Source organism: Asterias rubens, chromosome 5 (genome assembly GCF_902459465.1).
Source record: "Asterias rubens chromosome 5, eAstRub1.3, whole genome shotgun sequence".
In the NCBI taxonomy this organism is placed as follows: Eukaryota; Metazoa; Echinodermata; class Asteroidea; order Forcipulatida; family Asteriidae; genus Asterias; species Asterias rubens.
Genome location: NC_047066.1, coordinates 3,480,234 through 3,491,877, shown reverse-complemented (window position 1 = coordinate 3,491,877; position 11,644 = coordinate 3,480,234). Strand labels below are relative to the sequence as shown.

Genomic DNA, 11,644 nt, shown 5'->3' with positions numbered 1-11,644 from the left:
CGGGTGAGTTCCTTATCCTATTTCTAATCTTTTCATCATGCATATTTTTTTAGCTTTGTTTGTTATTTTATTGTTTATATAGTATAAATGCAGCCAAGGCTAGCTGGATTCAGCTAGCCTTGCCCATACAAGTGGGGCTAACATAGCCCACCTTGTTGGGCTGTTAATGGCTCCGCTTTTAACATCGGTCTCATCACTGTCAATGGTGACAGTGATGACACCGATGCAGGCCTCAACCTTATAGCTTCAGAGGGGCAAGGCCACTTGGCCTCAAAAGCTCTAAAAAAGAAAGGGGCACCAAGGCCAACTGAAAGGGCACCAAGGCCATTTTCAAACCTTTATTTGTTGATGATTATGTTAATATACTTTCCACTGATTTCAAGATGGTGGTCAACTTTCCAACCCATGTTTATTTCATTGTCGCTGTTTACATGCGATGCAACTGAAATTAAATAAAAGTTTAACAATATTTGTTTCTGAATTATTTACAGTTTTTTTGCAACACTCGAATTGCAAACGATTACCCCAGTAATTAACTTGCCCCATTTTACCCCTTACCCCCTCCCCTTAATTAAACTCCCTTCTGCTCATCTGAAAACAAATCATTGCTCCAGAACAAAGAATTGTTAAAAAAAATCATACAGAAAAAAATATTAAGAAAATTAGTTCTCTGCATGCCAATCTGAAGAAAAAAAGATCAATTAGTCTCTGGCTCACCACTACCCCAACTCTGCGCGATAAACGAGCCCCACCCATCCAGCCCACGCCAAAAACCCACCAACAACCCGGAGGCTCAGCTAAATCCGATGATTTGGATTTTTTTTATTTTTTTTTCTATTATATAAATATGATTATGAAAATTAAAAACGAACCCCCTTAGCACAAAATAATTGGCCTAGCATTTAGCTAAACTTGTAAGTTGTATTTTGCCTGCCACGCTAGACTGCGCTAAATAAATACTATAAAAATGTAAACAAACACACCTAATTAAAAAATGCTTCTAAAGTTGGCACTTTGCTGCCACCACTCCAGCCCTTTCGCCTTCCTGCTTATTTTTGCATCTTTTGTGGGATGGCATGCTGATCAATAATGAACTTGATGGAGTATGATGATTTCCAAATTAGGGCTCTGCCGTTACCTCCATTTAGTCCGATTTTGATGTTGTACAACTCCACGCTTGTTGTGTGTACACAAACATGTGTTTGGCAATGAAAAACAAAGTCGCAAGGCAGGCAGATCACTGGTAGTGGTGGGTCACAAACATTAATCCAGTACAAGCCTTGGACACCAGCGAAATAGCCAGTGGAAAAACATAGACTGTATCCAGTCCCCGGCCGCGCGCCTCCCCCGCCCCATCCGCTACAAATACATATCTTGATAGACAAATCAGTGCGAAAATGCGTAATTTAGTGTAGGGACTTGTGGCGAGTATATACATTGGAGTAGTCTGGTGCTTCGTTTTTAGTAGTAAACAGCTCAACTAAGGCCGTGTCCGATTCCGAAACGGCGACTTCGGCTACAGCTACGGCTAGATCGCGCGCGTCTGCCTATTCTTCAACACTGGTAGACGCGCTGATCTAGACGTAGCTGTAGCCGAAGTCGTCGTTTCGGACACGGCCTAAGTTTGATATGGTTACCACCATGCCACGTTCTCGACACATTTTTTAGTGCACAGAATCAGCATTGTGAAAACTAGTGTGCGGGATCGTACGTTTCGAATTTTACCTCCATATAAATTAAATGGGTCACAATGTTAACATTAAATAACATTTTTGAATAAATAATGTTATGGAATCAATGAAAAAGGGCACGACGGCCAAGTGGTCGTAAGGTACGTGATTTTTAAAAGGGCTTCACGGCAGTTCGCTGGGGCATCACGGCAATGGCTGCTGGTGGCCGCTGCAGAGGTCGAGGCCTGCCGATGTTAAAAGCGGAGCCATTAACAGCTCAACAAGGTGAACTAGGGCTAACGTAACATGACTTCTGCTTCTTCTTCTTCTTCCTTGTAAAGTGCAGCCTTCAAATGATTGAAGATGTACGCACTGCATGACAATGGTTCAAATGCCATTGTCATATAGGTTCTTTCGTTAATGAGTTAAGTTGCGATAACGTTTTCCTCCTCCCAACGGCCGTCCGTAGGGGGTTTCAATAATGCAACTATATTAATGGGTTATGCTTTCCAGGACTTTAAAGACATCAAACGCAGTACTCTTTTCTGTGTTCTGGTCGCCCACACTACTAAAGCATACCAGCCCCTAGCCCAGGTTGGACTCCTCTCCAGGGCTAACCAGCCCCTACTTCTAGAAACTATATAAGGCTCCCCCGTGGAGCATAGTTTCTAAAAGTAATCAGCCCAATACTTTTGTTGGCAGCCCTGTAAAGTAACTGTGGCTACCTCTTTCGACCTATTTTTACTGTTGCATTAAGTTGACAGGGAGAGCAGTTTACCTTGCGTCCCCATTGGATTTGATTTTGTCATTCTACAGAAAAGTCCTGCAACCGATTTCACGTAACGCCAGGATTAATCCTATCTCGAGTTAGAACAAGTAACCCGTCCTAACTTAGGATGGGTTCAATGCGTCCTACGCCTTTGGATACAGAACTTTACTCGTCCTAAGTCCTAAGATAAATCCTAAGTTAGCAACAGTTTGGTGAAATCGGCGGCTGGTACTTTACAAAAGAAAGTCCAATGGGAACACAGCTTAAGTCTTGATTGCTGCTGGTGGAGTTAAGATAGTGTGGAAGAAGAAACACTTAAAGACTAGACTTGTGGTCTGTAGCGGTGATATAGTTGAGTCGTGGCGGTGGCGTAATGATTCAGGTTTCGCGATCAAATACTGCTCCCACGAGAACACTGCTCTCGCGCGAAGCTGCTGGTCTCGCGAGACAATCTCTAGTGTCGCGAGAACCGAGGAGAGATTGGGAACGACTTGTCCACAGGCCCACTGAAAGAACCAAGGAATAATGTTGACTCAGTACACTTGAAAGTATCAGGCAGTTCGACAAGAAAGATTAACATGACTGGTATGAGCTGATTATTTTATTTCATTACACGGTGGCTGTGAAATAGCCTGAATTACAAACAACAAAATTAATTTGATTCTGGCTGATGAGACTGCACTAATGGTAAACTGTTCAAGCCTGGAATTTCATCTTAGAAAGGATAAGGCAATTTTCATTTAGAAAAGGGCACTTCCATTGGAATTTGTTTTAAGTCAGTGGGAAACTTTTGAAGGGGCACCAAGGCCAAGACCAGGGGCAACGGAGGTCATGGCCTCTGTAGGCTGCGTGTAATTCCAGGCCTGGTATTCATTGGACCTACAATACCAGATTAATCTGAGTTCTAAAAGATTGAATGTTAGTTACAGACTTCAATGTTCAGTTAATGTTTGATTGATAATGAAGATTCCTAAAAAAGGGGGCACAAAGAAATTTGCTGTTACTGGGAAAATAATGGTTTTTTTTTTTAAGCCGTCTTAAAATTAGCTTGATTTGTTCTGTACTAAGTTAAGTCCCAACATTTATTCTTAGAAACAAATTATTTACCTTGCAGAGCATTTAAAGACACTGGACACTATTAGGGGTTGTCAAAGACCATTCTTCTCACTTACTTGGTGACTTGCTTGGTGTATCTCAACATATGCACAAACGAAGTTGACACACGAAGTTGACAAAATCTAATTCTAATTCTGAGGTCTCAAAATCAAATTCCTGGACAAATTACTTCTTTCTCGAATTTGTTGTCTCTTCAGAGGGAGCCGTTTTCTCACAATGTTTTATACCACCAACCCCTCCACATTTCTCGTCACCAAGTAAGGTTTTATGCTAATAATTATTTTGAGTAATTACCAATAGTGTCCACTGCCTTTAATAAGGATTTACCAGCATGTTATTTTTGTGCAGAGTTTTTTAAACTACTCTTTGTGCTCATTAGGTGCAGTAAATAAAGTTAAGAAATTAACATAAATAACTACTATTAGTGTGTTTAAATTTTCAAGCAGTTGTCACAAAAGTACAAACACTAAACACCAATCTGTAATTCACCAGCAATGGTTGGAAAAGTACAGCAATTGGAAATTATTTGAAAGTTTCACATCGTTGAATTGAGACTGCTATAAAGGGTTATACAACGGCTGCAAGAACGAGGCTCCATTAAAGCATGCAGTCAAAAATGGACGTGTACTTGAGTATAGGGATGGTTAACAAAATGTCCAAAGGGTATTCCTGTTTGTGGCTACAACGACTACAGGCTACAAGATCGAGGCGATCCATTGAAGCATGTAGTAAAATATTGACATCATGATCAAGGCAGGCTTGAGGATGTATGGAATTATGAACTCTCAGCTCACCACCCAGTTGTCGCATTTGATACCTCACCCTTTATAACGATAGGGAGGGAGGGTGCGTGCATTCAGTAACTGGATGAGAAATCATAATTCCTAATACATCCACAAGTCAGCTTTGAACATGACAAGACATCCCCTCTAACTTAACTTCATATGAAGTTTATATAAAGTTTACAATTGCAATTGCTGTAAAAGGTATAAAAAAAAAAGTCTTTTCCATAATAGTATTTCGTAAATCAACCAAAAAAGTATTATAGTTCAGGAAAAAAAAATCATCTATAGTCCGTGAACAGATTTTGAGCACACCAGGGAACGATTTCATCCAGCAATTTTGCTTAGCAAAGCGTTAGACAGAGCATATTTTGTGCACGCTGAATGCAAATATTGAGTAGCAATAAGTGATTTTTGAGTAGCACTTGATACATTTTGTGTAGCATTTTGCTCTGCTATACAAGGGAAATCACTCACTGCACACTGAATACTAATACTGAGTGGCAAATGATAAATTTGGAGTTACAACTCATGTATTTTTCGTAGCATTTTGCTCTGCTATACTACAAGGGAAATCGTTCACTGCATTTGGTTAATAATATTATTCAAATTTAAATGAGAACAATTATGGATAAATAGGAGCTGGTGAACAAATTACCATTTACAAAACCAGTTTTAACATCTAGTAAGGCATTACAGATCTTTTCTTCCACGGTGAATACAAACGCATGCAAAACAGATTGCAGCAAAACTACACGAATCTACAAATCTACAAATCACCCAAATCTTATCAACATTAATTTTGTGTAAGGTTGATCCCATAGTAGCTTTATATAACATTGAATTTAAAAGATTTAACAAAATTAGTACCGGTGCTTTAAATCAAGTTCTATTACAGTGAACTACATACTCTTTGTGTTCGCTGAAGATGTAGTTAAATAAAGAGGTGTTCATTATCTCAAATGAAATACACCAAAGTGCACATTACTAAAATGTCAAATCACCAAATCCGAAAAACCACAATCTACATGATTGTTTTTTTTTTATTTTTATTTTTTTAGGTTTTTATAGTTAGTACCGGTGCTTTAATACACAATTGATTACAGTGAACTACATACTCTTTGTGTTCGCTGAAGGTGCAGTAAAATAAAGAGGTGTTCAATATCTCAAACGAACCTCACCAAAGTGCACATTACTAAAATGTCAAATCACCAAATCCGCAAAAATATCACAATCTACAGGTTTTTTTTTTTTTCTTTAAGTTTTGTCCCATATAGTAATTTATATAATATTGAATTAAAAAGATTTTAAAAATTAGTACCGGTGCTTTAAGTCTCATTCGATTACAGTAAACTACATACTCTTTGTGTTCGCTGAAGGTGCAGTTAAATAAAGAGGTGTTCAATATCTCAAATAAAATACACCAAAGTGCACATTACTAAAATGTCAAATCACCAAATCACCAAATCACAATCTACAGTATTATTGTTATTATTATTATTATTATTATTATTTTTTTTTTTTTTTTTTTTTGGGGGGGGGTGGTTTTCCCATAGTAATTTATATTATATTGAATTAAAAAGATTTTTTAAATTAGTACCGGTGCTTTAAATTACATTCGATTGCAGTGAACTACATACTCTTTGTGTTCCCTGAAGGTGCAGTAAAATAAAGAGGTCTTCAATATCTCAAATGAAATACACCAAAGTGCACATTACTAAACTGTCAAATCACCAAATCCGCAAAGATATCACAATCTACAGTATTTTTTTTTTCTTTAAGTTTTTTCCCATATAGTAATTTATATAATTTTGAATTAAAAAGATTTTTAAAATTAGTACCGGTGCTTTAAGTCTCATTCGATTACAGTGAACTACAAACTTTTTGTGTTCGCTAAAGGTGCAGTAAAATAAAGAGGTGTTCAATATCTCAAACGGAATTCACCAAAATACACATTACTAAAACATCAAATCACCACTACAAATCACAATTTCTTGTCTACATAAATCTTTTTTTAAGAGGTTTATCCCATAGTTATTTTTTATAACATTGAGTTAAAAAGGTTTTAAAGTTAGTATCGGTGCTTTAAATTACATTAGATTGCAGTGAACTACATACTCTTTGTGTTCACTGAAGGTGCAGTAAAATAAAGAGGTGTTCAATATCTCAAACAAAATTTACCAAAACACACATTACTAAAACATCAAATCACCAATGATAATGTACTGTACAGATTGTTTAACTGTTTCTTGGTCTGAATTGAGACTGTTTTACTTCAAGTCTCATTTCCTTATATCTGCCCGCGGCCAGGCCAGGTTTCTCAGTAATTTGCTAGTGTTTTTGCATATTTTTAGCTGTTCTCTTTTTATAACCATTGTATTGCTTTTTCTTGTAAATCTTTGATGTGCAATTTTTTAACACATGTTTGTGTTTTTTCATGTTTGCTGGCAAATAAAATGAAATGAAATGAAATGAAATGAAAGTCATTTCATGAGTGTCTTCCTGCTCATACATGTACAGTCAAGCCTCAAAAATAACCCACGGCACCAACAGCAATGGCTGTGGTGCCCTATTCTTTTGCTGTGGTGCCCTGACCAAAAATTCAATACAGTTTTACATATTCTTCATAGAGTGCCCCTTATCAGAGGAAAATTGCTGTGCCCCTTCAAGATTGAAATTCAGGCATGTGCATTTGTCTCTCTGTGGGGTTTAAAATGCAATTTCTTTCTATTTTAGACTGTTTGAACATTGTAAAATAGAGTTGAAATTATTTATATGAATGAAATTTTTAGTTTAGTACAAAACTATCAGGAAAAAAATATTTGTCATCTGCAATACTGCTTAGTGTTTCTGAGTGCGTTTTGCAGTTGAAACTGGCATGGAGTGAAAAAAACAAAATTCTTTGAAGCCAATTATTTTCCCAATAACTTTCTACTACCTCGTTTGGTGCAGGATATAAAAAGTATGGTACATTTGTAATTGCCTGCCAAGTGAATATCTTTCTTCTTGGGTGTAGTTTGTTTTGTATCAAGAAGCTTTCATTAAGTGGTTCCTTTTCTTCCTGAGCAGCTACATTGTCTAGCAATATTTTAGTCCTTTAGCTACACAGAGTTTATTGATTTGTTTCCCTTAAATCTAAGCTCTTACATTTTAAAGGAACACGTTGCCTTGGATCGGATGAGTTGGTCTATATAAAAAGCGTGTATAACCGTTTGTTATCAAATGCATACGGTTGGAAAGATGTTTTAATAGTAGAATACAATGATCCACACAAATATGCTTTGAAATTGCATGGTTTTAATTTTACTTTGGGAACTAAGACGGTCGGCCATTTGTGGGAGACAAACAATTGTCTCCCATAAATGGCCGACTGAGTTAGTCAAAGAGGTAAAAGGAAAACCGTGCAATTTCGAGGCGTGTTTGTGTGGATCATTGTATTCTACTTTTACAAGATCTTTCCAACCATATGCATTTTATAACAAACAGTTATAAACGCTTTTTATAAACCAACTCGACTGATCCAAGGCAATGTGTTTCTTTAAGTGGCAACACCACTGACTTCATTTGGATGCTTGAAGGGGCCAATACTTAATACCACACCATCCAAGGTATTTAAAGCAACATAAAAATCTGTGCATTTCCCAATAGTTTGAACATTTAAGTGATTTTCTTCTGCACAGCAGTTTGCAGTGTTTAAATTGCATGTTTAAAACTCAAGTTACAACTCGACTCATAAAACTCCAAGAAGGGGTAGTTGTGACAGGTTCGGTTTACAGTTTACATGGCATCATCATGAAACACAATCTGAACTATCATGTATATGGTGATGACACTCAGTTATATTTCTCTTTTAAACCATCACAAATTTCTGCGGATGAGAGCATTAATCGTATTGAATCATGTGTTTCTGAAATTCGTGTTTGGATGCAGGACAACTTCCTTAAACTAAATGATCACAAGACAGAATTTCTTATACTCGGTTCACGGCAACAACTTTCTAAAATGACTATTCCCCACATTAATATTGGTGACTCCGAAGTCACCGCTGTTACAAAAGCTCGCAATCTTGGCGTTATATTCGACTCTTCCATGACACTTAGTTCACATATATAGTATTTTACGCTCTACAACATTTCATATCCGTAATATAGGCAAAGTAAGGAAATATTTGACACAAAATGCAACTGAGCAGATAGTCCACTCTGTTGTAGTTTCTAGACTGGATATGTGCAATTCACTTCTATATGGCCTTCCTTGTACTCAAATTGAGCGTCTTCAGCGTATTCAAAACTATGCTGCTCGTGTTATTACCTTAACTAAAAAGTCCTGCCATATAACGCCGATTTGAAAAGAATTACACTGGTTACCGGTAAGCAGTAGGATTAAGCATAAACTTTTGCTTTTCGTGTATAAATCGCTCACCAACAATGCCCCTGCATATATTGATGATCTTCTCAGCTCATACAATCCTCCTCGAAAACTCAGGTCTTATAATTCTAGCCTCCTTATTGAACCCATTTCCAAACATTCATGGGGAGACCGATCTTTTTCACATGCTGCCCCTCGTCTATGGAACAAACTGCCTGCACTAGTAAAATCATCCGTTTCTTTGACCCAATTTAAAAAACAACTGAAATCACATCTTTTCAAACAGGCATTTGATTCAATGGTTTAATTATTGTTATTTTTGTTACCTTTTAGGACGTTTTTTCTAAAATATAGCATTTGTATTATTGTACTCTATACCACATGTTCTAGATTTCTCTCAACTTAGGTTTACATTTTAATTTTTGTTGTTGTTATTGTATATTAATGTAATGCTATTGTTTGTATTTTAGCGCCATGAGCACTTCTGTGGATTTGTGCGCTTTATAAGTTTTCATTATTATTATTATTATTATTATTATTATTATTATTGTTATTGTTATTATTGTTATTGTTATTGTTATTGTTATTGTTATTGTTATTGTTATTGTTATTGTTATTGTTATTGTTATTGTTATTGTTATTGTTATTGTTATTGTTATTGTTATTGTTATTGTTATTGTTATTGTTATTGTTATTGTTATTGTTATTGTTATTGTTATTGTTATTGTTATTGTTATTGTTATTGTTATTGTTATTGTTATTGTTATTGTTATTGTTATTGTTATTGTTATTGTTATTGTTATTGTTATTGTTATTGTTATTGTTATTGTTATTGTTATTGTTATTGTTATTGTTGTTGTTGTTGTTGTTGTTGTTGTTATTGTTATTGTTATTGTTATTGTTATTATTATTATTATTTCTAAAGAGTTATAACCAACTTCAATATAAGAAATTAGATATTTTTTTTTATAGTAAAGGTTTGCGATAACACCATGTTTACGGCAAACATTTACTATGTGTTGTTTTGTTTTAATTGCATGTGTAAAACAACTCATGTGTAAAACAACTCATCAAACTCCAAAACGGGTGGTTGTGACAGTTTACATTCTAAAAAGTTAAAATAAACTTAAATTTTCAATATAGGAAAATAGTTGTTGTTATTTTTTTTGTATAGTTAAGGTTTGCAACACCCCGCGAACCTTGATCATATTTCCACCATGCAAAGTTTCAAATCCTACTTATTTTGTTGTTTAACTTAGCTTCCTAATCTTTGTTATTCATTGCTCTATTGTGTAAATTAGTTACTAGGTTGAGAGGCACATTTTCATAGAACATGTTTTGAGAGATTTGTATGTTATCACCTGACCAAACCAATGTATACCATCCCCGATACCAGATTCATATGGATAATACTTACCATTTAAATTAGAATCATAACAATACTTATACCACCATGCTCCTTCGCACCGTACAGCACAGTTACCGCTAGACTTATCATTATTCTTGTCCTTGGTGGTGAACATCATTCCATTGTGCCATTCAAGTGAATCTTCTGCTGTGCTGCTCGCCTTGTAGGAGCCAATCTCAAGTTGATAGTTGTCCCCACCAATCTTGAACTGTCCATATTCAGCAAAGGATTCTTCTCCATCCCATCTGACCATCTCAATCTTCAGCTTCCATGGTCCTGCAGACTCAGTCAGGGTACGTAGATTCTCATTTCCTAGCCAGAATTCACCAGATTTGTCACCAAAGCCAACCTGATAGTCAGTCCAGTTACGATAGAAATCGACACTGCCGTCTTGACGCCTCTGAATGACCATCCAGCCCTGACCATCAGTGTCCATGTCACAGTAGACTTGAAGGGTGTTGTTGAATCCAGCAGGGAATATTGTGTAGATACCACTCACATTATGACCTGCCTCAAGAAGCTCCTGGCAACTGCTGTATTCAGCAGGCCCAGAGGAGATGGTTGTATCAGGCTGTGTAGGGAGTGCTTGGTCAGGTAGAGAGAAGTGAGGTGTTTCGACATCAGCATCAAAGTACACACTACCACAGTATGTAATGAAGTCATCAGGATACTGAGCCCTAGTAGCGTTGTTGAGCTCACACAGATGATTGTCAATGTTGTAATTGACTGAGTGGCACTGAGGATCAGCATGACAGTAACTCACACAGAGGACATGAGAACGAGTTACTTTCGCTTGATATGAAAGTTGAAGTAATTTTCTATTTTCTGCAGATAGAAACTCTCTCATATTTGTCTTACATGCAGTTGCACCAGAAGCTATTGTTTGATTGATGTTTAAAATGATGAGTGTAAGAGTGATAGCTGCATGTAGCATCAGGAGTTGTGTTTGAGAAGCCATATCATACATTGCATGTAGATTCAGTCTTGGTAGATGTGGATATCTTCCAGACAAATATCTCGGAATTATAAAACTGAATCTTCACTAACTGTCTCCAGCCAATGACTAGAGCAAGCTAGTTGAAACAATGAGACCAAATTAAGAACTCACTCCGCGATAGTCAATTTAATAACGATCCACTAAAAGCTAAAGTAGTTTGTCCCGGTTGTTTTTCTACCTTTCGCTCAGGTAGTAGTTAAAAAGCAGCCAGGACAGTTCTTTTCAGAACTGAGAAGTCTCTCGGATTCAATAACTGATGTGAACTACCTGGGATTCTGAAAATCTACTCCGCTGTAGCAAGACAGTTCTCTAAAGAACAACATCTACCTGGCAAGTAGAAACACTTCTGGTGTTACCGCAAACCAAATATATATATTTGATACCTCACCATGCAATGCCTCAAATCTCACTTATTTACATGTATATGGCATGGACACTCTCGTGGGGTGCTGTAATTGGTTATTCTCTGTCACAGCCCAAGTGATATGATTGGTTACCTGTGTGTATTATCTTCACTTTTTTGCGTGCAATCAT

The 11,644-nt window shown here is 36.6% G+C and overlaps 1 protein-coding gene across 1 annotated transcript; it reads right to left on the bottom strand.

Annotated features, from left to right (window-relative positions):
• Positions 1–2,702: 2,702 nt before the first annotated feature.
• On the bottom strand, positions 2,703–11,344 carry LOC117290079 (angiopoietin-related protein 1-like). Its single transcript, XM_033771327.1, has 3 exons — positions 10,733–11,344; positions 10,067–10,684; positions 2,703–2,945 (listed from the first exon to the last, which is right to left on the bottom strand). The coding sequence occupies exons 1-3, from the start codon at positions 11,078–11,080 to the stop codon at positions 2,703–2,705; spliced, it is 1,209 nt and encodes a 402-aa protein (XP_033627218.1). The 5' UTR covers positions 11,081–11,344.
• Positions 11,345–11,644: the final 300 nt, after the last annotated feature.